This window comes from Mobula hypostoma, chromosome 11 (genome assembly GCF_963921235.1).
Source record: "Mobula hypostoma chromosome 11, sMobHyp1.1, whole genome shotgun sequence".
Lineage (NCBI taxonomy): Eukaryota > Metazoa > Chordata > Chondrichthyes > Myliobatiformes > Myliobatidae > Mobula > Mobula hypostoma.
The window spans coordinates 4,734,174-4,760,173 of NC_086107.1; the positions used below are offsets into that span (position 1 = coordinate 4,734,174).

At 45.5% G+C, this 26,000-nt stretch overlaps 1 protein-coding gene across 1 annotated transcript; it reads right to left on the minus strand.

Moving 5' to 3' along the window:
* Positions 1 to 677: 677 nt before the first annotated feature.
* Positions 678 to 20,101, minus strand: olfml1 (olfactomedin-like 1). Its single transcript, XM_063063115.1, has 3 exons — positions 19,827 to 20,101; positions 13,280 to 13,562; positions 678 to 3,802 (listed from the first exon to the last, which is right to left on the minus strand). The coding sequence occupies exons 1-3, from the start codon at positions 19,980 to 19,982 to the stop codon at positions 2,997 to 2,999; spliced, it is 1,245 nt and encodes a 414-aa protein (XP_062919185.1). The 5' UTR covers positions 19,983 to 20,101; the 3' UTR covers positions 678 to 2,996.
* Between the last annotated feature and the right edge of the window lie 5,899 nt (positions 20,102 to 26,000).

Here is a 26,000-nt window from a genome sequence, read left to right on the forward strand (position 1 = left end):
CCAATTCCAATTCCAGTTCTTTCATTCTCTTGTGTAATAATATCATTGAAGTCGGCACAGACGAGATGGGCTGAAGGGCCTGTTTCTGTGCTGTAGTGTTCTATGACCCTATAACTTCTATTATAATCATTTTACACATTTAAATCTAAATTCACTATCTCTATTGTTCTACCTGAATGCACCGTGTAATGATCTAATCTGTATCAACAGTATACAAGACAAGCTTTTCACCCTATCTCAGTACATGTGACAATAACAAGCCAATTCCAATTCCAAATACAATTACAATTCTCTCCAGGATTCTGAATGGTCCAAGAGCCCATGAACACTATCTCGTTACTCTCTTTTGCGTTATTTTTTTATTGATATATTGTAACTTAGAGTGTTGGACTGTACTGCTGCTGCAAAACAACAAATTTCAGGCCACCCCACTAGGAATAGGGTTCCCCTGGTCCTCACTTACCACCCCACCAGCCTCTGGGTCCAACATATTATTCTCCGTAACTTCAGCCACCTCCAATGGGATCCCACCACTAAGCACATCTTTCCCTCCCCCTCTCTCTCTGCATTCCACAGGGATCGCTCCCTATGCAACTCCCTTGTCCATTCGTCCCCCCCATCCCTCCCCACTGATCTCCCTCCTGGCACTTATCCGTGTAAGCGGAACAAGTGCTACACATGCCCTTACACTTCCTCCCTTACCACCATTCAGGGCCCCAAACAGTCCTTCCAGGTGAGGCAACACTTCACCTGTGAGTCGACTGGGGTGATATACTGCGTCCGGTGCTCCCGATGTGGCCTTTTATATATTGGTGAGACCCGACGCAGACTGGGAGACCGCTTTGCTGAACATCTACGCTGTCCGCCAGAGAAAGCAGGATCTCCCAGTGGCCACACATTTTAATTCCACATCCCATTCCCATTCTGACATGTCTATCCACGGCCTCCTCTACTGTAAAGATGAAGCCACACTCAGGTTGGAGGAACAACACCTTATTTTCCGTCTGGGTAGCCTCCAACCTGATGGCATGAACATCGACTTCTCTAACTTCCGCTAAGGCCCCACCTCCCCCTCGTACCCCATCTGTTACTCATTTTTATGCACACATTCTTTCTCTCACTCTCCTTTTTCTCCCTCTGTCCCTCTGAATATACCTCTTGCCCATCCTCTGGGTCCCCCCAACTCCTTGTCTTTCTTCCCGGACCTCCTGTCCCATGATCCTCTCGTATCCCTTTTGCCTATCACCTGTCCAGCTCTCGGCTCTATCCCTCCCCCTCCTGTCTTCTCCTATCATTTTGGATCTCCCCCTCCTCCTCCAGCTTTCAAATCCCTTACTCACTCTTCCTTCAGTTAGTCCTGACGAAGGGTCTCGGCCTGAAACGTCGACTGTACCTCTTCCTATAGATGTTGCTTGGCCTGCTGCGTTCACCAGCAACTTTGATGTGTGTTGCTTGAATTTCCAGCATCTGCAGAATTCCTGTTGTTTGAATTTCAGGATATGCTTCTGTGATAATAAACTTGATTCAGATTCCGTGTAAGATATTCTATCAGGCTCCTGACCTGTGCCTTATGAACAAGGGACGGGTTTGGAAAGCAGTACAGGTATAAAGCTTAAACAGAAAGGATTCTGCAGATACTGGAAATCCAGAGTAACACACACAAAATGCTTGAGGAACTCAGCAGATCATGCGAAGGAAATGAATAAACAGTCGATTTTGCGGGCTATGATCCTCAATCAGATGGAGTATAAAGCTGTCAGCTAACGGAGAAGCAGCAGGAACTGCTGGCTGAAGAAGTTATCGATGGGGGTCGATGCTTTTGCTGCTTGTGCAAAGGGGGGGGCTCATGGTTTTGATATTTCTATCTTTCTACGGGGTTTCTTTGATTCGTGGATGTCTGTAAAAAGGACAAATTTCAGGTTGTATACTGGATATATGCTCTGATATTAAATGTACTTTGAAACTTTGAAACATATACAAAAATGATGTCAGATTTCATTCCTTTTAATTCTGGTCACCCCATTATGAAAAGGACGTGGACACTTTAGAGATGATGCAGAGGAGATTTACCAGGATGTTGCCTGGATTGGAGGGCATGTCTTATGAGAATAGGCTGAGCGAGCTAGGACTTTTCTCTTTAGAGTGAAGGTGGATGAGTGGTGACTTGATGGAGGTGTACAAGATGACAAGAGGCATAGCTTGAGCGGACAGTCAGAGACCTTTATCCCAGGGCAGAAATCGCTGATATGAAGGGACTTAACTTTATGGTGATTGAAGGAAACTATCGTGGGGATTTCAGAAGTAAGTTCATGGGTGCATAGAATGCCCTACCAGGAATGGTGTTAGAGACAGATACATTAGGGGCATTTAAGAAACTCTGAGATAGGAACAGGGATGATAGAAAAAATGGAGAACTATGTGGGAGGGAAGCATTAGATTGATCTTAGAGAAGGTTAAAAGGTCAGCACAACATCATGGGCTGAAGAGCTTCTACTATGCTATAAGGTTGTATGTTCAATGACTTAATAGAGATGTACAAGATAGAGTGGATAGCCAAAGACTTTTCCCTGGGAAGAAATAGCTAATATGACAGACTAAAATTTTGTTGATAAGGGTCGGATATCTGAGCTAAATCTTTTACACTGAGAGTGATGGATGTGTGGAACGTGCTGCCAGGGGTGATGGTAGAGGTAAATTCATTAGCAACATTTAAGAAACTCTTAGACAGGCACATAGATGTTAGAAAAAATGTAGGGCTAGGTGGGAGGGAGGAGTTAGATTGATCTTAGAATAGGTTAAAAGGTCCTCTCAAAATCTTGGGCCAAAGGGCCTGCCCTGTTCTATATTGTATATAGAATTGTATGTTCTAGCTTGCCACAATGCTGTGGGCCGATAGGCCTGTACTATTCTATATTCTAGAAGCAGGATAGATATTGTTCAGTAACGTAAACGTAGGCCACTTCATGTAAAGCGCATATTAAAGATTAAGATGGAAGCTACTGGGAGTCGAGCGAGCTCTCGAGCTTTCTCCTCGTGAAGAGCTTGTAGATCGTCTGGTAGCCATCATCCCAGGCATAAAGCTGCTTCTCCCGCGGGTTGTAGTGGATCATGGAGTGCCGACCATATCGCTTGGGGAAGTAGAGGACGGGTAGCTGGGCGCTGGTCACCACATCAGTCACATCGTAGAGGCACTGGATGTGAGAGCGGCTGCCATACTCTGTGTTGTAGACCACGTAGAGGGTGCCGCAGAGCATGAAGGCCGACTCGGCCCCCTGGCTGGAGCATGGCGTGTCCCAGGAGTGCTCCACCGCCAGGCTGCCGTGGTCGATTTTGGTGACCACGATGGTGCTGCGGCCGCCGCTGTCAGGCTCGGCATGGACAGCCCAGAGGCCTTGCTCATCCACCGCCAGGTCAATGAAGGTGTAGGGAGACAGCTGGTAGGCTGGGACCTGCCCAGCCCCCAGAAGCAGCATCCGGTCGCTGATTGTCCTGTTGCGCACATTGTACTTGACAATCTGGTTGAGTGTGCCGTTGGCGTGGAAGTAGAGGTAGCCATCATAGGCGACATGCCCCGTCCCCTGCCAGGCCACCGGCAGGGTCACTGTCTTGGGCAGCTGCGTCCGCGAGCGGTCAGTGAAGGACCTGATGCCGGCAAACTCTGCGAGTGAGCCGCCGCTGGTCCCCCGGAAGAAATAAATCTTGTGGAAGTCCCGGATTGGGTCCTTTATCCAGGAACCTTGAACCTCTCCCGTTCTCTTCACAATCTTCAGAGACTTGATACCTGTCAGTAGGCTATCACAATCTGCAAACAAAATCAAAGGGAAATAAATCCTCTTGAAGAAGCAAGATTGAAGCTCAGCCATGGATGGTCCCAAGCCAGCTCTGAAGGCAGGGGGTGGGGTGGGGGGCAGGTTAAGAACCCCATCCCGTAAAAACTCACCGTTACAGAAAAGCTAACAGAAGATCCAAAGACCTTATCCTTGGAGGAGGAAGGATCTTCACCTCAAAGACCCAAAGACCAAAAGACATAGGAGCAGAATTAGGCCATTGGGCCTATTGAGTCTGCTCCACCATTCAATCATGAGATCCCCTTCATCCTTCTAAACGTCAGCCACTACAGACCCAGAGCTATCAAGTGTTCCTCATATGATAACCCTTTCATTCCTGGAATCATCCTTGTGATCCTCCTCTGAAACCTCTCCATTGCCAGCACATCTTTTTTTAGATGAGGAGCCCAAAACTGTTCACAATACTCAAGGTGAGGCCTCACTAGTGCCTTATAAAGCCTCAGCGTCACATCCCTGCTCTTGTATTCTAGACCTTTTGAAATGAATGCTAACATTGCATTTGTCTTCCTCACCACCGACTCTACCTGCAAGTTAACCTTCGGGGTGTTCTGCACAAGGATTCCCAGGTCCCTTTGCATCTCAGATTTTTGGATGTTCTTCCCATTTAGAAAATAGTCTGCACATTTATTTCTATTACCAAAGTGCATGACCATGCGTTTTCCAACATTTTATTTCATTTGCCAATTTCTTGCCCATTCTCCTAATCTGCTTAAGTTCTTCTGCAGCCAAGTGTATCCTCAACACTTCCAGCCCCTCTTTGTATCAGCCGTAAACTCGACAACAAAGCCATTTGTTCCCATCTAAATCATTGATATGCAGCAGAAAAAGAAGTGGTCCCAACACTGACCCCTGCGGAACACCACTAGTCACTGGCAGCCAACCAGAAAAGGATCCTTTCATTCCCACTCACTGCCTCCTGCCAATCAGCCCAATGTTCTAACCATGCCAGTAACTTTCCTGTGATACCATGCACTCTTAACTTGGTAAGCAGCCTCATGTGTGGCACCTTGTCAAAGGCCTTCTGAAAGTCCAAATATACAACATCCACTGCACCAGTCCTCAAAGAAGCACAAGGTGATAGGTAAAACCAGGAGGGGGAGGGGTGAAGTAAAGAGCTGGGAAGTTGATGGGTGAAAGAGATACAGGGCTGGAGAAGGAGGAGTCTAATAGGAGAGGACAGAAGGCCAGCGAAGAAAGAAAAGGAGGGAGGAGCACGTTAGGGAGATGATGGGCAGAAAAGGAGATAAGGTGAGAGATGGAAAAGGGGATAGCAGTGGTTATTGAATTACCGGTGTTCAAAGAATTGATGATCATGTCATCAGGTGGGAGTATATAATTCTCTGCATCTTCTGCCATTTCCAACATGATCCCACCACCAAAAACATCCTTCCTTCCCCCACATTCCGCTTTCCACAGGGATAGCCTCTTACGCGACTCCCTTGTCCATTCGTCCTTCCCCACTTATCCTTGCAAGCGGAATAAGTGCTACACCTGCCCCTACAACTTGGAGTACTGTGCTCTGTTCTGGTCGCCTCACTACAGGAAGGACGTAGAAACCATAGAAAGGGTGCAGAGGGGATTTACAAGGATGTTGCCTGGATTGGTGAGCGTGCCTTATGAGAATAGGTTGAATGAACTCGGCCTTTTCTCCTTGGAGCGACGGAGGATGAGAGGTGACCTGACAGAGGTGTTCAAGATAATGAGAGCATTGATTGTGTGGATAGTCAGAGGCTTTTCCCCAGGGCTGAAATGGCTAGCATGAGAGTTTTAAGGTGCTTGGAAGTAGGTACAGGGGAGATGTCAGGAGTAAGTTTTTTACGCAGAGAGTGGTGAGTGTGTGGAATGGACTGCTGGCGGCAGTGGTGGAGGCGGAAATGATAGGGTCTTTTAAGAGACTCCTGGATGGATACATGGAGCTTAGAAAAATAGAGGGCTATGGGTGAAGCCTAGGTAGTTCTAAGGTAAGGACATGTTCGGCACAGCTTTGTGGGCCGAAGGGCCTGTATTGTGCTGTAGGTTTTCTATGTTTCTATGTTTCTAACCCCTCCCTCACTACGATCCAGGGCCCCAAATAGTCCTTCCAGGTGAGGCGACCCTTCCCCTGTGAGCCTGTTGGGGTTATATACTGTGTCTGGTGCTCCCAGTGTGGCCTCCTGTATATCGCTGAGACCCGACGTAGATTGGGAGACTGCTTTGCCGAGCATCTACACTCTGTCTGCCAGAAAAAGTGGGATCACCCAGTAGCCACCCATTTTAATTCCACTTCCACTTCTCCTTTTCATTCCAATATGTCTATCCATATTGTGAGATTGTTGTTCAAGTTCAAGTTTATTGTCATTCCATATGTCGTGCTGATGAGGCCATATTCTGGGGGGTTGAGGGAACAACACCTTATGTTCCATCTGGGTAGCCTCCTACATAATGGCATGAACATTTATTTCTCAAGCTTTCAGTAATGGCACCCCCCTCCTTCAGCAATCTCCATCCCCTTTTCCCTCTCTCACCTTACCTCCTTCCCTGCCCATCACCTCGCTCTGGCACTCCTCCCACTTCTCTTTCTTCGCCGGCCTTCTGTTCTCTTCTATCAGACTCCCCCTTCTCCAGCCCTGCATCTCTTTCACCAGTCGAATTCCCAGCTCTTTACTTCACCCCACCCCTCCAGTGTCACCCATCACCTTGTGTTTCTTCCTCCCCTTCCCCCCCCCTTTTAACTCTACTCCTCATCTTTTTATTCCCATCCTGCTGAAGGGCCTCAGCCCAAAATGTTGACCCTACTTTTTTCCACAGATGCTGCCTGGCCCGCTGAGCTCCTCCAGCATTTTGTGTGTGTTATTTGTGGTAATATTTTGCCTTATATACTTTGTATGATATATGTTTTGTGGATGCACCATGGTCTGGAGGAATATTGTTTTGATTGCTTGTACATACATACTGTGTGTAGTCAGACAACAATAAACTTGAACCTGAACAACAATCTCACAAATTTCCCATCTCAGTCTTTACTCTACGTACATAGTTACTTCAGACCATAAGAAATAGGAGCAGAAGTTGGCTATTTGGCCCGTCGAGCCTACTACACCTTTGAATACTATCTTGGCCTATCTGGCCATAGGCTCAGCTCCACCAATGTGCCTTTTCCCCATAACTCTTAATTCCTAATTCCCTGATCTAACTGTTCAGGAGGACAGGACTCGGGAAGGTGTGAGCTGAGGAGATGGTACACTAATGGAGCCATTTTTCTATCCCAGTGTTTTGACATCAGAGGGTATAAAGCCAGATTTGGCTGTTGGTCTCAAGCCAAGGGGACCATGTATTATAAACACAGAAGATTCTGCAGATGCTGGAAACCCAGAGCAATACATATACAAAATACTGGAGGAACTCAGCAGGTTAAGCAGCATCTATGGAGAAGAATAAACTGTCGACATTTCGATCTGAGACCCTTCATCAGGGCTGGAAAAGAAGGGGGAAGATGCCAGAATGATAAAGTTGGGGGAGGGAAAGGAGGCAAGTTGTAAGGTGCTAGATGAAGCCTGGAGAATGGGGGAGGGAGATGAAGTGAGAAGCTGGTAGGTGATAGATGGAAATGGTACACAGTTGGAGAGGAAGGAATCTGATAGGAGAGTAAAGTAGACTATGGGAGAAAGGGAATGAGGAGGGGACACAGGGAGAGGTGATAGGTAGGTGAGGAGAAGAGAAGTGATATTGGACAGGGTGCAAAGCCAAGAAAGGCAACACACATCAAAGTTGCTGGTGAACGCAGCTGGCCAGGCAGCATCTCTAGGAAGAGGTACAGTCGACGTTTCAGGCCGAGACCCTTCGTCAGGACTAACTGAAAGAAGAGCTAGTAAGAGATTTGAAAGTGGGACGGGAGGGGGAGATCCAAAATGATAAGAGAAGACAGGAGGGGGAGGGATGGAGCCAAGAGCTGGACAGGTGATTGGCAAAAGGGATATGAGAGGATCATGGGACAGGAGGCCCAGGGAGAAAGACGGGGGGGGGGAACCCAGAGGATGGACAAGGGGTATAGTGAGAGGGACAGAGGGAAAAAAAGGAGAGAGAGAGAAAGAATGTGTGTATATAAATAAATAACGGATGGGGTACGAGGGGAGGTAGGGCATTAGCGGAAGTTAGAGAAGTCAATGTTCATGCCATCAGGTTGGAGGCTACCCAGACAGAATATAAGGTGTTGTTCCTCCAACCTGAGTGTGGCTTCATCTTTACAGTAGAGGAGGCCATGGATAGACATATCAGAATGGGAATGGGATGTGGAATTAAAATGTGTGGCCACTGGGAGATCCTGCTTTCTCTGGCGGACAGAGCGTAGATGTTCAGCAAAGCGGTCTCCCAGTCTGCGTCGGGTCTCGCCAATATATAGAAGGCCACATCGGGAGCACCGGATACAGTATATCAGCCCAGCCAACTTACAGGTGAAGTGTCGCCTCACCTGGAAGGACTGTCTGGGGCCCTGAATGGTGGTAAGGGAGGAAGTGTAAGGGCATGTGCAGACACATGTATAAATGACACATGTATACACACATTCTTTCTCTCTCTCTCCTTTTTCTTCCTCTGTCCCTCTGACTGTACCCTTTGCCCATCCTCTGGGTTTTCTCCCCCTCCCCCTTTTCCTTCTCCCTGGGCCTCCCATCCCATGATCTTCTCATATCCCTTTTGCCTATCACCTGTCCAGCTCTTGGCTCCAACCCTCCCCCTCCTGTCTTCTCCTATCATTTTGGATCTCCCCCTCCCCTCCCACTTTCAAATCTCTTACTAGCTCTTCCTTCAGTTAGTCCTGACGAAGGGTCTCGGCCTGAAATGACGACTGTACCTCTTCCTAGAGATGCTGCCTGGCCTGCTGCGTTCACCAGCAACTTTGACGTGTGTTGCTTGAATTTCCAGCATCTGCAGAATTCCTTGTGTCTAAGCCAAGACTGGCTGTGGGTTTCATGCTAACTGGGCCACATATTGCTGTTGCCCTGCTAATCTTGATCCGGTTCAAGTGAAAAACTTAAAACCTTGGAGAAAAAAGTATGTAAGAAATTTAAAAATCATTCTGAGTTGTGGTTGCATCTTAAAGTGACATTGTTCAGTCAATGGATCTTTTGCAAAGTTCTCAGTTCAGCCCAAATGGCCCTCTGCATCTGTATCCCAGTGTCCTTTCTGAAGAGGTGGGACATTGACACAGGTAACAGAGCCTCTGCCTTATAGTTTCAGTGACCCCGAGTTTGATCACAACCCTGGGTAGTGTTCATGTGGAGTTTGCATGCTCACTCTGTGACCTCTGTGGGTTTCCCTTGGGTGCTCTGTTTTCCTTCCACATCCCATCGATGTGCAGGCAGGTACAGTAAGTAGGCCTCCTCAACATTGGTTGGACCCAGTGAAAATCAAGGCATCGCTTTGCCGAGCACCTTCACTCCACTCGCAACAACCAGGATTTCCTGGTGGCCTAGCATTTTAATTCCTTTCCCCACTCTCATTCTAAAGTGCTGGTCTGTGGTCTCCTCTTCTGCCTCAACGAGGTAACTCTCAGGTTGGAGGAGCAGCACCTCATATTCCGTCAAGTAGCCTCCAAACTGATGGCATGAGCATCGATTTCTCTAACATCTGGTAATTTATCCCCTCCCCTTTCCCTCTTCTATTCCTCACTCTGTCTCCCCTCTTACCTCTTCTCCTCACCTGCCTATCACTTCCTCCTTTCCTTTTTCCCATGGTCCACTCTTCTCCTCTTTCAGATTCCTTCTTCTTCATCTCTTAATATTTTCTACCTATCACCTTGCCGCTTCTCGTCTCATCCCCCACCCCCACATCCACCTGTCACCTTCTACCTTGTACTTCTTCCCCTCTACCACCTTCTTATTCTGGCCTCTTTCCCCTTCCTTTCCAGTCCTGATGAAGGGTTGACTGTTTATTCACTTCTGTAGATGCTGTATGACTTCAGCTCCTCCAACACTTAGTGTGTGTGACTCTGGATTTCTAGGGATCTAAAACACTTGTGTTTACCCTTTTTACTCATCTAAGTGAATGCTGTTTGACTGCATTAGGACTGTTTACTGAAACATCGGAATTTGTACAGATCCCATTCAGGTTTATTTTTAATTACAATGGTGCAATTTCTTAATTAACACTTCTACAAAGTGCTTAATTGGCTGTGAAGTGTTTTGGGACATCCGTGGGTAAAAAAGTGGGTGTAATTGGCTGTGAAGTGTTTTGGGACATCCGTGGGTATAAAAGTGGGTGTAATTGACTGTGACACATATCAAAGTTGCTGGTGAACGCAGCAGGCCAGGCAGCATCTCTAGGAAGCGGTACAGTCGACGTTTCAGGCTGAGACCCTTTGTCAGGACAGCAACTTTGATATGTGTTGCTTGAATTTCCAGCATCTGCAGAATTCCTGTTGTTTGCGTAATTGGCTGTGAAGTGTTTCGGGACATCTGTGGGTATAAAAGTGGGTATAATTGGCTGTGAAATGTTTCGGGACATCTGTGGGTATAAAAGTGGGTATAATTGGCTGTGAAATGTTTTGGGACATCTGTGGGTATAAAAGTGGGTATAATTGGCTGTGAAATGTTTTGGGACATCTGTGGGTATAAAAGTGGGTATAATTGGCTGTGAAATGTTTTGGGACATCTGTGGGTATAAAAGTGGGTATAATTGGCTGTGAAATGTTTTGGGACATCTGTGGGTATAAAAGTGGGTATAATTGGCTGTGATGTGTTTCGGGACATCTGTGGGTATAAAAGTGGGTATAATTGGCTGTGAAGTGTTTTGGCACAGCTGTGGGTATAAAAGTGGGTATAATTGGCTGTGAAGTGTTTTGGGACATCTGTGGGTATAAAAGTGGGTATAATTGGCTGTGAAGTGTTTCGGGACATCTGTGGGTATAAAAGTGGGTATAATTGGCTGTGAAATGTTTTGGGACATCTGTGGGTATAAAAGTGGGTATAATTGGCTGTGAAATGTTTTGGGACATCTGTGGGTATAAAAGTGGGTATAATTGGCTGTGAAATGTTTTGGGACATCTGTGGGTATAAAAGTGGGTATAATTGGCTGTGAAATGTTTTGGGACATCTGTGGGTATAAAAGTGGGTATAATTGGCTGTGATGTGTTTCGGGACATCTGTGGGTATAAAAGTGGGTATAATTGGCTGTGAAGTGTTTTGGGACAGCTGTGGGTATAAAAGTGGGTATAATTGGCTGTGAAGTGTTTTGGGACATCTGTGGGTATAAAAGTGGGTATAATTGGCTGTGAAGTGTTTCGGGACATCTGTGGGTATAAAAGTGGGTATAATTGGCTGTGAAGTGTTTCGGGACATCTGTGGGTATAAAAGTGGGTATAATTGGCCGTGAAGTGTTTCGGGACATCTGTGGGTATAAAAGTGGGTATAATTGGCCGTGAAGTGTTTCGGGACATCTGTGGGTATAAAAGTGGGTATAATTGGCTGTGAAGTGTTTCGGGACAGCTGTGGGTATAAAAGTGGGTATAATTGGCTGTGAAGTGTTTCGGGACATCCGTGGGTACAAAAGCCGTTGAACAAAGGCAAGCTGTCCCTTGGTGATTAGGGCCAGTTCTCCTCTAACCATGAGAGCTTTATTTTATAGACAAACACTGCCCTTCTGTCCCGACGACCACACGCCGCTCAGTTACACCCATGTCGACCAATTAATCTACAAACACAACTGTCTTTGGTATGTGGGAGGAAACTGGAGCTCCCCGTGAACCACGTGGACACAGGGAGAATGTACAAACTCCTTATAAACAGCAGCGGAATTGAACCTGAACTAACCTTTATGCTACTATGCTGCTAAAAATGAAGCTTGCATACAACAGACCCTTAAACCAGAGGGAGGCAAGGTGGGGAGAAGCCAGGATAAGGTGAGGGAGGTGTACGAGTGATGGGTCACAGGTAGGTGACGGTGATACCAGGTGAAGGGTGGGGGAGGGGGGAAGAAGAGAGAATCTGGGAGGTGACAGGTGGAGCAACACACTCAAAATGCTGGAGGAACTCAGCAGGCCAGGCAGCATCAACGGAGAAGAGTAAACAGTCAACGTTTTGAATTGAGACCCTTCATTGGGACTGGGAAAAAATGATAAGAATTTAAAGCAAGAAGGTGGGGGGAGGGGAGGAAGACCTACAAGGTGGTAGGTGATAGGCGAATCCAGGAGAGCAGGAGAGGAGAAGTAAAGAGCTGGGAAGTTGGTAGGTGAAAGAGATAGAAGGTTGAAGAAGGGGGAGCCTGATAGGAGAGGGTGGAAGACCAAGAAAGAAAGGGAAAGGGTAGGACCACCAGAGAGAGGTGATGTGCAGGTAAGGAGATAAAGTGAGAGAGGGAATAGGAACAGAGAATGAAGCGGGAGGGCATTTACTAGAAGTCTGATAAATCGATGTTCATGCCTTCAGCTGGAGGCTACTGGACTGAATATAAGGTACTGCTCCTCCTACCCTGTGTGTGGCTTCACTGCGACAGTAGAGGAGGCCATGGACTGACATGGTGAAGAGCTGGAAGAAGTGAAGGCTGTAGGGGAAGGAATGTTTGGTACCACAGTAGAATAGTGGTTAGCACGACACTTTTACAGCTCAGCCGTCAGAGATTGGATTTCCACTGTAAGGAGATTCTATGTCCTCCCTGTGCAATGTGCGTGTTTTCTCCAAGTGCTCTGGTTAACTCCCACAGACAAACGCGTACCAGTTGGTAGGTCAATTGGTCATCGGAAATTGTCCTGTGATTAGGCTAGGGTTAAATTAGGGGTTGCTGGCGGCGTGACTCAAAGGGCCGTAAGGGCCTGTTCTGCGCTGTATCTCTAAATAAACAAAGGAAGGAAGGAATATGATGGAGGAGAGTGGACTTGGGGAGAAAGAGAAGGAAGAGAGGTATGAGAGGGACATGAATGATTCAGAATCAGAATCAGGTTTAATGTCACTGGCAAATGTCGTGACATTTGCTGTTTTGTGGCTGCAGTACATTGCGATACGTAATAATAAAAAGGTATACATTACAATAAAGTCAGAACGGGGAATGGATATATAGAGAAGCGGAGGGGGAGAAGTTACTGGAATTTAGAGAAATCTATGTTCATGCTGTCCGGTTGGTTTCCCACATGGAAGATGAGGTGCTGCTCCTCCAACATGAGTGTGGCCCTCATCGTGGCAGTAGGAGAGGCTGTTGGACTGAGAGTGGGAAGTCGAAGAGGTGTATTTATTTATTGAGAGGCAGTGCGGAATAGGCCTTCCTTTGGAGTTTGGGAGGAAACCAGAGCACCCAGAGGAAACTCACATGGTCCTGGGGAGAATGTACAAACTCCTTACAGGCAGTGGTGGGAATTGAACTTGGGTCACCTGTACTGTAAATCATTGGGACAACCACCACACTACCGTGCTACTCAGTTTCTTGAAGGGAAAATAATTGCAGCAAAGTAGGTGCCCAACTCTCACCTGCAGACATACGGAACTTGGTCTTTCTCTTCTGCTCTTGTTGGATTTCCTTTTCGGCCAGCTTCTCATCAACCTCCAAGCATGGTTGTGTAGGCTGTTGAGACTCCAGGTAGTCAATATCCTTCTCAATCCTCTCTATTCTGGATCCCAAGTCCACTACCTCATTCTTAAACTCAGATTTGTAAACATTCAGCCTGTCCAAGCGCAGCATAATTTCTTTCCGGAAGTCTCTGAACTCACTGACGTACTTGTTCATGTCTTGGTTGCATTTTTCCATCCTGTCCTGTGGATTCAGAATCAGAATGAGAATCATGTTATATCAATGGCATATATTGTGAAATTTGTTGTTATGTGGCAGCAGTACATTGTAGTGTGGTGGGCACGTGGCCAAGTGGTTAAAGCATTGGACTAGTGACCTGAAGGTCGTGAGTTCGAGCCCCAGCTGAGGGAACGTGTTGTGTCCTTGAGCAAGGCATTTAATCACACATTGCTCTGCGATGACACTGGTGCCAAGCTGTATGGGTCCTAATGCCCTTCCCTTGGACAACATTGGTGTCGTGGAGAGGGGAGACTTGCAGCATGGGCAACTGCTGGTCTTCCATACAACCTTGCCCAGGCCTGCCCAGAGTGAAGACTTTCCAGGCGCAGATCCATGGTCTCACAAGACTAACGGATGCCTTTTACATTGTAGTACATAATAAAAACTATAAATTATAATTAAATATAATTGAATAGCGCAAAAAGAACAAAAAAGGAAAGAAAATGAAACGGAAAAAGAAGACTGATCATACTAAAAAAGTGATCATATTACTGGAAGGCAATCACAAACAAGAGAAAATCTGCAGATGCTGGAAATCCCAGTAACACACACAAAGTGCTGGAAAAACTCATCAGGCCAAGCAGCGTCTATGGAAAAGAATACAGCTGATGTTTCCACAGCTGCTGCCTGGCCTACTGACTTCCTCCAGCTTTTTGTGTGTATTACTGGAAAGGTTGGTTGGTACTCTCAGCTGTTTATGTTAATGTGAGTTCAGATCCCACATGGCAGCTTGGGAATTCAGTGCTGAACATTTAAAAACACAAGAGATTCTGCAGATGCTGGAAATCCAGAGCAACACCCACAAAATACTGGAGGTCGGGCAGCAACAGTGGAGAGGACTAAACAGTTGATGTTTCAGGCCGAGACCCTTTATCAGGATTGGAGATGAAAGGGGGCAGAAGCCAGAATAAGAAGGTGGAGGGGGGTGAGGGGAAGGAGTATAAGATGGGAGGTGATAGGTGAGACCAGGTGAAGGGGGAAGATGGACAGGTGGGGGTGGAGGAATGGAGTCAGAGCACGGAGTGATAAATGGTAAAGGTAAAGAGCTGAAGAAGAAAGAGTCTGATAGGAAAGAAGAGTGGATCATGGAAGAAAGGACTGGAGGAGGAGCTTAACTTTTCGACCACACTTTGACTCAGACTCGCTATCACAGCCATATATCCTTTCTTGGAATGTGTCTCCGCCGCCAACTTACTCCAGTTGGCTTTAGGATTCGTTTCCGAGCCTCTCAATTTGGACCTTCTGAGGATCCCAGGTACTCACATTTTATTGACTCTGCCTCTCGCCGCTTCTGCCGTCAAGCTCTGAAGGCAACTCTCCCCGCCATGAGGAGGTACTTGGCGTCCCTATCCCAGACCCTTCCACACCTTCGGGACACTTTCTTCGCCGTCTGCCCTTTTGCCTATCACCTGTCCAGCTCTTGGCTCCATCCCTCACCCTCCTGTCTTCTCCTATCATTTCGGATCTCCCCCTCCCCCTCCCACTTTCAAACCTCTTACTAGCTCTTCCTTCAGTTAGTCCTGACGAAGGGTCTCGGCCCAAAATGTCGACTGTACCTCTTCCTAGAGATGCTGCCTGGCCTGCTGCGTTCACCAGCAACTTTTATGTGTGTTGCTTTCGTGTAAGAGAGAGTTTGCTGCTTTAAGGAAATCTGAACTTGAAATTAATTTAAATCTGAAATGTTGTATTCTCGGTAATGGTAAGCATAAAAGTGCTGTATATTAATAAAGCCCCATCTGGTTCACTTATGCCCTTCAGGGATAGGATTTACGGAGAGACAGTAAACATTCTCAGAAATTCCTGCAGATGTACTGTGGAGAGCATTCTAATTGGCTGCATCACCGTCTGGTGTGTAAAGTTGTAAACTCAGCCAGCTCCTCACGGGCACTAACCTCCCCAGTATCCAGGACACCTTCAAAAGGCGATGCCTCAGAAAGGTGACAAACATCATCATGGACCCCCATCTCTCAGGCCATGCCCTCATCTCATTGCAACCATTAGCAGGAGGTACAGGAGCCTGAAGACACATACTCAACGATTCAGGAACAGCTTCTTCCCCTCTGCCATCCGATTTCTGAATGGACAGTGAACTCATGAACACTAGCTCAGTATTTTATCCATCTCTTTTTGCACTTCTTATTTAATTTAATGTGTATATATATTTCTTGTAATTTATAGTTTTTTCATTATTATGTATTGCAATGCTGCATAACAACAAATTTCTGACATATGCCGGTGATACTAAGCATGATTCTGATTCTGCCAGGATTATTCCTCTCCATAGATGCTGCCTGACCTGCTGAGTACACCAACATTTTCTGCTTGTTACTCTTTCTTAGTTTGATGCCTGCACAGGGAAACTACTAAATGTTAAGAAATGTATGGTTCATTTGTTCATTTGTTCATTGGTGCCACGTCACATGACATGGACGGATCATGGTTTTTCCATGGCCATGATTGTGCTTGGCAAATTTTTCTACAGAAGTGGTTTGCCATTGCCTCCTGGGCAGTGTCTTTGGAAGATGGGTGACCCCAGCCATTACCAATACTCTTCAGAGATTGTCTGTCTGGTGTTAGTGGTCGCATAACCATGTCTTGTGATTTGCACCAGCTACTCGTACGACCATCCACTGCCTGCCCCCATGGCTTCACGTGACCCTGATCGGGGGGGGGGGCTAAGCAGGTGCTACACCTTGCCCAAGGGTGACCTGCAGGCTAGCGGATGGAAGGAGCACCTTACACTTCTTTTGGTAGAGAGATATCTCCACCTTAAAATTATATCTGCGCCTCTTATCATTTTATACAGCTCTGGCAAGTTGATTCTCATCCTCGTTTACTCTGAAGAGAAAAGCAATAGCTCACTCGACCTTTCCTCATAAAACATGCCCTCTAGTCCAGAGAGTGTGTATAGAAATATCTGTCCAGATGGCATGCAAACAAACGCTTTGCATTGCACCTTATTTACTTGATAATAAGGAGCCAATTACCAAATACACTTCCTGAGAAGAATCAGTACAAACTTTCTAAGCTGAATCATCTTAATACCATTCAGTGATTCATTTCTTGGGGTGGCGTGGTGGTGATACATCTTTACCAACCTCTGATGATACCATAAGGTCATAAGATATAGGAACAAAATGAGGCCATTTGGCCCATTGAACCTGCTCCGCTATTTCATCATGGCTGATCCATTTCCCTCTCAGCCCCAATCTCCTGCCTTCTTCCTGTATCCTTTCATGACATGACTAATCAAAAATCGATCAACCTCTGCTTTAAGTATATGTAAACACTTCACTACCACAGCTGCTGAAGAACTTCCTCCTCATCTCCATTCTAAAAGGATGCCCCTCTATTCTGAGGCTGTGTCCTCTGAGTTTGGACTCTCCTACGACAGGAATCATCCTCTCCACATCTGCAGTATTGAGGCCTTTCCACATTTGATAGGTTTCAATTAGGTCACACCGCATTCTTCTGAATTCCAGTAAGTACAGGACTACAGCCATCAACACTCTTCATATAACAAGCAATTCAATCCTGGAATCATCTTCATGAACCTCCTTTGAAACCTCTCCAGTGTCAGCACTTCCTTTCTAAGGTAGGGGCCCAAAACTGCTCACAATACTCTAAATGAGGCCTCACCAGTGCTTTATAAATCCTCAACATAACATCCTTGCTTTTATATTCTAGTCCACTTGAAATGAATGCTAACATCACATTTGCCTTTCTCACCACAGACTCAACCTACAAATTAACCCTTAGGGAATGCAGCACAGGGAATCCCAAGTCCCTTTGTGCCTCAGATGTTTGAGTTTTCTCTCCATTAAAAAGTAGTCTACCTTTTTATTTCTTTTACGTAAGTAGAAGAAATACAGTAAGTATTGATCAAAGAATTTATGAAATCAATATTAACAAAGAGTATTGATAATGGCTGGGGTGACCTGTCTTGTTAAGATCAGAAGCCGATGGCAAATCACTTCTGTAAAAAAATTGCCAAGAACAATCATGACCATGATCGCCCACGTCATACAACAGGGCACATAATGATGTCACGTAACATGGCACCTGTTGCCTGGACAAAATGGGATCTGCCTAAGCGCAAGATCTCATGGGCAGAGTTATGGAGACTGGAGCCCTTCCGTATTTCCTTCCTCTTGCGATCCGTGTATGACACCCTTCCTTCACCATTACATCTGTACACATGGGGGATGAGAGAGGACCCAAACTGTAAGCTCTGTGGTCAAAAGGGGACACTGGCTCATATACTGTCCGGGTGTAAAACAGCTCTAACTCAAGGACGGTATAGGTGGCGCCATGATAAGGTGCTTCTGGCTCTTGCTGACACACTAGAGCGGGAGAGATGCAAGAAGAGGACGGCTGGCACAGATTTGAGGAAGGCCATCACCTTCATCAAAGAGGGAGCCAGGCCTTTCATAACCAAACAACCAAAGCCCAATCTGGTGCTAACGGCCAGGTCCTGGGAGATGAGGGTCGACGTGGGAAGGAGGTTGCAGTTCCCGGATGTGGTGCACACAACCCTATGCCCGGACATTGTACTGTGGTCAACCGAAGACAAGAAAATAATTCTGGTTGAGTTGACTGTGCCGTGGGAGGAGGGATGGGAACAGGCCCATGAGAGAAAGGCCTTGAAGTATCAGCCCTTAGTGCAGGAGTGTAAAGACAAGGGATGGCAGGCATGGTTGTTCCCTGTGGAGATCGGCTGCAGAGGTTTCCCAGCCAAATCAGCACGGCGGTTGTTGTCAGATCTGGGCCTGGGCGAAAGGAGGGAAAAACAAGCAGCTCGTAGGATGGGGGAAGAGGCAGAATGAGCCTCTTGTTAGATTTGGAGTAGGCGAGAGGAGGGAAGCTGGAAGCCAGGAGCAGATGGGCAGTGATGTGGCCACCACTGCTGGCCCCGCCAACTGGAGAGTGTCGTGGTTAAGGGTCGAAACACTTTGTGAAGGTTGGGAACCACCTGATGACATCTGCTCCTGGCTGAAGGCTACGGTTACCTTATAAGGTAACTGGAGAATGTAACCTAAGGTGTATGTAACCAGCACATAATGATGTCATACGACATGACACATAATGATGTCACACAACGTCACTCATAGTGATGTCATATGACACGGCACATAATGATGATAATAATTTTAAGATGACTGAAGGAAAGTAAAGGGAGTGATGCCAGAGGTAGGTTTTTTACACAGAGAGTGGTAGCTGCCTGCAATGCATTGTCAGGGGTGGTTGGCGAAGGCAGGTACATTAGAGACATTAAAGGGACTTTTAAATGGGCACATGGATGAATGAAAAGTAGGTGGCTATGTTGGAGGGAAGGGTTAGATTGATCTTAGAATAGGTTTTAAGGTTGGCACAACATCGTGAGCAAAAGGCCTATATTGTGCTGTACCGTTCTACGTTCTATGCTTTGTAAATCTGTTTCAGTAGCGTTGGGGGCGCCACAGTAGCAAAGCATGGCATAGTGATTCGTATGAAGTTATTACAGCGCGAGGTGTCAGAGCTCGGAGTTCCGGGTTCACTTCCGGCGTCCTCTGTAAGCAAGTTTTGCCATTCCTTCCCAATGCTCTGGTTTCCACCCACAGTCTAAAGACGTACTGCTTAGTAGGTTAATTGGTCTTTGTAGTAAATTGTCCTGTGATTAGGCTAGGGTTAACTAGGTGGGTTGTAGGGCCGGAAGGGCCTGTTCCGTTGCTGTATCTCTAAATAAATAAATAGGACCGTAAGTTCTAGATTGCAATGACTGGATGTAAAACACTTTTCCATCTCCCTCTAGTTTATCAGCCAATCCTTATAGTTCTATTCCCTCAGTTTAGTAATCTTTCTTTACTTGCTTGTTGAAGACCCCTTTAATAAACCCCTGAGCAGCACACGCGGCAGGTCATCCATGGAGAGGAATAACCAGTCGAAGCTATGAGCGGAAACTGCTCATCAGATCTCAGCCCAAAGCATCGACTGTTTGATCCTGTCAGTGGCTGCTGCCTGACCAGCTGAGTTCCTCCAGCATTTTGTGTGTGCTTCTCTAGATTTCCAGCATCTGCATAGAATGACAAATGCTACCACAGTCATGAAATGTCGTAGCTAACCAGTAGAGTGTCACAAAGACCGGTAAAGGGAGCAATGTGCAATGTTGGCAATCAGAGGTTTGAGTTTCTTTTCTTGACGTCTGTTCCAAGACACGGGAGAGAACTGGACTCTGACCATTTCACTTACCTCAAGTATCATGATGCGTCTCTCAATGTACTGCACCAGCATGGCATCATGTGGCGTTCGTTGGGCTCGTCCAAGCACTTGAGTTAGAAGCAAAAATGTCAATAGCCTTGGAGATAGCATTCCCAGGAGTCTTCTTCCACAGACATCAGAGAACATAATGAAATTCCTGTTGTTTGTTTGGATTGAAGAATCTTAGATTTTGCTTTTGACTTAAGCAGGCACCAAGTTACAGTCCTTTGAATTTTATGCAGAGAATGTTGAAAAAAGTAGATGGATTTACAGTGTTCAATTCCCAAATGCTGGAAGGGCAGGGCTTGATGACTTAAGCAGATGGACCTCCCCACCTCCGAGTAAAGGGTGCATTTGTTCAACAAGTCTGGATTTTTTTCTTCATGTCTTAATTATTTCCATATGCTTGTGCCTGACTCATGCATTCTCCAAACTTGCCAGATAAAACAGCAAAAGCCACAAGAAAGGAATAAGGAATAATTGCACCCCAGGACCCAGACAAAACCAGCAACTTGGCTCTACAACCAGGAAACTAATAGTTAAAGTGGCCCAAATGAAACAACAGTATATGTTAAGCCATAGATGTCTAGTAATTGCATTGAAAATCTCTCCTCTAAGTCTGTGTCAAATTTTCTGTAAGTATAATAGTGGTGGTCCACTTATCATGGTGGTCTATTTTTCATGGTGGTGGTGTGTGTGTGTGTTTGTGTGTGAGAGAGAGAGAGTGAGTATGTGTGTGTGTGTGTGTGTGTGTGTGTGTGTGTGAGAGAGAGTGTGACTGTGTGTGAGTGAGAGAGAGTGTGAGTGTGTGAGTGTGAGTGTGTGTGAGTGAGTGCGAGTGCGTGAGTGTGAGTATGTGTGTGTGAGTGAGTGAGTGTGTGTGTGTGACTGAGTGAGTGTGTGTATGTGTGTGTGTGACTGAGTGAGTGTGTGTGTATGTGTGAGTGTGAGAATGAGTGTGTGTGTGAGTGAGTGTGTTTGTGTGAGTGTGAGAGTGTGAGTGTGTGTGTGAGTGAGAGAGAGTGTGAGTGTGTGTGAGTGTGAGTGTGTGTGAGTGAGTGCGAGTGAGTGAGTGTGAGTATGTGTGTGTGAGTGAGTGTGTGTGTGTGACTGAGTGAGTGTGTATGTGTGTGTGAGTGTGAGTGTGTGTGAGTGAGTGTGAGTATGTGTGAGTGTGAGTGTGTGTATGAGTGTGAGTGTGTGTGAATGAGTGTGTGAGAGAGAAAGTGAGTGAGTGTGTGACTGAGTGAGTGTGTGTGTATGTGTGAGTGTGAGTGTGAGTGTGTGTATGAGTGTGAGTGTGTGTGAATGAGTGTGTGTGAGAGAGAGTGAGTGAGTGTGTGACTGAGTGAGTGTGTGTATGTGTGAGTGTGAGAATGAGTGTGTGTGTGAGTGAGTGTGTTTGTGTGAGTGTGAGAGTGTGAGTGTGTGAGTGTGTGTGTGAGTGAGTGTGTATGTGTGTGTGTGTGTGTTGTGAGGTGAGCAGATCATAATGTTTAAGGCCTGTAAAGGAGATGGGGAGAGGTTATGAGAAGCTTCTCCCTCTCCTGGGAGAATCACAGTTGGGCTTATTGTCACTGACATATGTTGTAAAATCTGTTGCCTTGTGGCTTGTGGCAGTGGTATAGTGCAAGCATAACAAATTACTGTTGTTTGTTTGTTATGTGCCATATCATATGACGCGGCAATCATGGACTATTGACCACAATTGTTCTTGGCAATTTTTTCTACAGAAGTGGTTTGCCATTGCCTTCTTCTGGGCCGTGTATTTACAAGATGGGTGACCCCCGCCATTATCAATACTCTTCAGCAATTGTCTGCCTGGTGTCAGTGGTCGCATAACCAGGACTTGTGATATGCACCAGTTGCTCAAATGACCATCCAGCACCTGCTCCCATGGCTTCACGTGATCGGGGGCTAAGCAGGTGAAGCACTTTGCCCGAGAGTGACCTGCAGACTAGTGGAGGGAAGGAGTGCCTTGCACCTCCTCTGGTAGAGACATATCTCCTCTTTGCCACCCCAGGTTACTGTAAGCTACAATAAAAAACAAGTAGTGCGGAAGAGGCTGGCTAGTGGTGTAATGGCACCAGCACTGGACTTTCAGGCAGGTGCTCCTGAGTTCAAACCCAGCCGGGTCCCACCCTGGACAGCAGCAGTATCTGTCCAGAAGAAAGGCCTGGCAATCTACTTCCGTATCCTGCCACAAAAACTCTATCGTCCATGAGGTCACCAAGAGTTGGACTCGACTTAATGACTGAACAAGTGCAAAAGAGGAATAGTGAGATAGTGTTCATGGGTTCATTGTCCATTCAGAAATCTGATGGCAGAGGGGAAGAAGCTGCTCTGAAACAAAGTGTGTGTCTTCAGGCTCCTCTTCCTTCTTCCCAATGGCGATAATAAATAACCTCGAACAGCTTTCGGAGGAGATTGTTCTGGACGCCAGCTGCTGGCAGCACAGATGTACGGTCAGTAGGGCTGTGGCTCCGCTGTGCCAGAGACTTGCATTCAGTTCCAACCCTGGCCACTGTCTTTGTGGAATTTGCATGATTTTTACCCCAGTTTCCTCCCACATCACAAAGATTGGATTGGTAAGTTAACTGGCTGCTGTAAATTGCCCCAGTGTGTGTTGAGTGATAGAATCTGCATGGACTTGATGGGAGTGTGGAAAGAATTAAAATGTGATTAAAGACAAAATGATTATTTTAAAGTGATTAGCTTCAGTTATCAAAAGTACATTGAAACCCTGTGCATCTGTGCATCTTTGGAATGTGGGAGGAACTTGGAGCACCATGAGGAAACCCACACGGTCACGGGGAGAAGATACAAACTCCTTACAGACAGCGGTGGGAATTGAACCTGATTGCTGTAAAGCATTAGGCTCAATGTTTCATTATCCTGCTGCCTCTCTGCTGCTGTGCTGGCCCCCTACACTAAGGTGCCACGCACTACTGTATTATTGACATGACGATCACTATAATGTAGGATCGTTGCAAATGGGTTGTTGATGGTCAGTGTGCCTCTACCATGCAAATGGGAGCTGCTCCTCAAGGCTGTTGGATCCTGATGTTTTTAATCCAAGGTTCTTTCAGAAGTCAGGAAAGAGGCACAAAATTGTTGCTTCGTAATCATTTTATTAAGTGTTAATAGAACAAAGAGAGTTGAAAGGAGAGTAACAGGAGCAGGGCTAGTGAGTGAAGGGAGAGCGAAGCAAAAAACATGGTGGAGTCTTTGAATGTTTCAGTCAATTTTGCAAATAAGAGTCAGCCAATGAGAAAGCTCCTATTTAAATGATGCAACAGCAGAGAAGCTTCCAGAGCTTTCCAGAATGATACAAGGAAATGTAACCACTAGGCGACACAGTAAACAATTACATATGCATACTGTGGGCCTAGGGGACACACTGAACAATTACATATACACACTGTGACCACTAGGAAGCATAATAAGCAGTTACATTATTTATATACACATATACATATATAACTGTTTAACATACTTCCTAGTGGTCAGTATTTTTTATTCATAAAATTGTTAGTTTCTATTCAGCTTAACAACCAATTACCTGCTAGTATTTTAATGACTACTTATATACAAAATATATAAAAATACTAGTAGGCAATTAGTTGTTAAGCTGAAAAGAAAGTAACATTAAAGTCTAATTCAATTTGGGTCAATGCCCAAAGGAATCAGAAACAGAAACAGGAAATGGTGGAAGCACTCAGCCGATTGGGCAGCCTCTGTGGAGAGAGAGAGAGAGAGAGAGTTAATATTTCAAGTGGGACACCCCAGTGTCTGTACCTTATCCTTGCTCTAGGCATCCTCATGGGCAAACAACATCTTCTCAGACTCCTAAGAAAGGATATAGACTGACAGATTTCTTAATCAGCACATCTGTGTGGAGAAACAAGGGCAGGTTGGTGATATAGTAACCATGGGCATTGTGTTGGTGTTAGAGATATGGATGGCTGGTATCTGCTCTCTCATATACTTTGAATTTATCCAGTTTTCATTTAAATCCATCCTTGCTATTTCTCCTGTTTCCCTCCCTTTGTGAATGAGTCCACAATACAGCAAAAATGTACATCAGAAAGACACAGTCAGAAATTCAGATGGTGACGAGGAGATGTACAGGAGCAAGATCGATCAGCTGGTTGAGTGGTGTCACAGCAACTACCTTGCACTCAACGTCAGGAAGGAACTGATCGTGGACTTCAGAAAGGGGAAATCAAGGGAACACACACCAGTCCTCAGAGGGACCAGAGTGAAAGGAGTGAGCAGTTTCAAGTTCCTGGGTGTCAAAATCTCTGAGGATCTATCCTGGGCCCAATGTATTGACGCAGTTACAAAGAAGGCACGACAGTGACTATATTTCATTAGGAGTTTGAGGAAACTTGGTATGTCACCAGAGGCATTCACAGATTTCTATAGATACACCATGGAGAGCATTCAAATTGGTTGCAATTCCATCTGATATGGAGGGGCCACTGCACAGGATCAGAAGAAGGTGCGGAAATCTAAGATCAGTCAGCTCCATCATGGACACTATGTCCCCATCAGCCAGGACATCTTCTAAGGGCAATGCCTCAGAAAGGCAGCATCCATCATTAAAGGACCCCATCACCCAGGATATGCTCTCTTCTCATTGCTGTCATCAAGGAGGAGGTACAGGAGACTGAAGGCACACACTCAGCAACTCAGGAACAGCTTCTTCCCCTCCGCCATCAGATTTCTGTATGGACAATGAACCTATGAACACTACCTCACCACTTTTTCCCTTGTTTTTATATCTACTTCTTATTGTAATTTAGTTTTTGCTCTTATGTATTGCACTGTTCGCTGGTGCAAACCAACAAATATCATGACACATGCCAGTGATATTAAATCTGATTCTGACTGATTCTGTTTCTGAAGTTAATAAACTTCTCTCCTCATTGAAATGATAAGTGAAAAGTAAAGTCAAAGGGAATTTACTATCAAAGGACAGATATTTAATTTTTTTTTTAGAGATACAGCATGAAACAGGTCTGCCCAACTCAACTTGCCATACTGCCCAATAACCTATATTTAACCCTAACCTAATTAAAAGACAACTTACAATAACCTATTAACCTACCAACTGGTTTAACCCTCTCATCGTAGGCTCATAATGGGTTAGCTACTACTGTGAAAACAAACTAACAGCAACATGACGCGACAATGCATGAGGAATAATAATGAAAAGGCCATTTCCAATAAATGTCTAGGGTAAATATGATCTGGGTAGACACAAACATAAAAGTTTGATTGTCCCTTTGAGGGAAAATGAGGCTCTCTCTTGTCTGAACACCTACACACCCATGCAAAATCACCACTCACCAAGAAGCAATAATTTGGCTCACACCAGTATAATCTTAGATTAAAATTGTGTATGACAAAGTATTTTAAACTATAACAAACACAATAAAGAAAAGGGCTCATTGCACTTATATTAATTAGTCTATAGTGTGTACATTATCAATGGAGCTCTTTGTCTGTACGTTCTCTGTCAAACTAACTTCTGCATGAGGATATTCCAACAGTACATCTCTCCTTCAAATGAATTCATGTTCTTCTATGTTTGTTGCCCTTTTCCATTTTCCTTCATTCGCTCTCCTGCACTCCTGCACTCTCTCCAGAAAATGGCTACCCCCAAACCCTCTAGGGACTGTTCTAGGGAACCTTATAAGACAAAATGTTAACAAGACATATCCTATTGGCTAATTCAACAAACCCAACTTATCAATGAACTGAATTACTTGGTTGTATAATGCAATTAAAGGAACACATTGCAATTTTGGGAAAATCTGCAGAAAGTAAAATTCCCAACAGCATAACTGTATTAATGAAATAAAGCATAGTCTTAAACCAGGGCTATTTCACTGGTACATCTTTAGACTGTGGGAGGAAACTGGAGCACCCGGAGGAAACTCACACAGTCACTGTGAGAGCGTACAAACTCCTTACAGACTGAAATAAAACTCTGTACTCCGATGTCCTGAACCGTAATAGTGTCACACTAACTGCTACACCATATGACACCATATACAACCTTGAGCGTCATTTTCTTGCAGGCATTTACAGGAAAATAAAGAAGTAACAGTAGAAACTATAAAAAATTATGCAGAATAAAGATTGATGAAACACAGT

Bases quoted from the DNA above. Each gene is read 5' to 3' on its own strand.
- olfml1 (XM_063063115.1), bottom strand. From the start codon at position 19,982: ATGTTCTCTGATGTCTGTGGAAGAAGACTCCTGGGAATGCTATCTCCA. The intron at 13,563-19,826 runs GTAAGTGAAATG...CTGAATCCACAG, and splicing joins GACGCATCATGATACTTGAG to GACAGGATGGAAAAATGCAA. The intron at 3,803-13,279 runs GTGAGAGTTGGG...TTTTGTTTGCAG, and splicing joins CAAGTTCCGTATGTCTGCAG to ATTGTGATAGCCTACTGACA.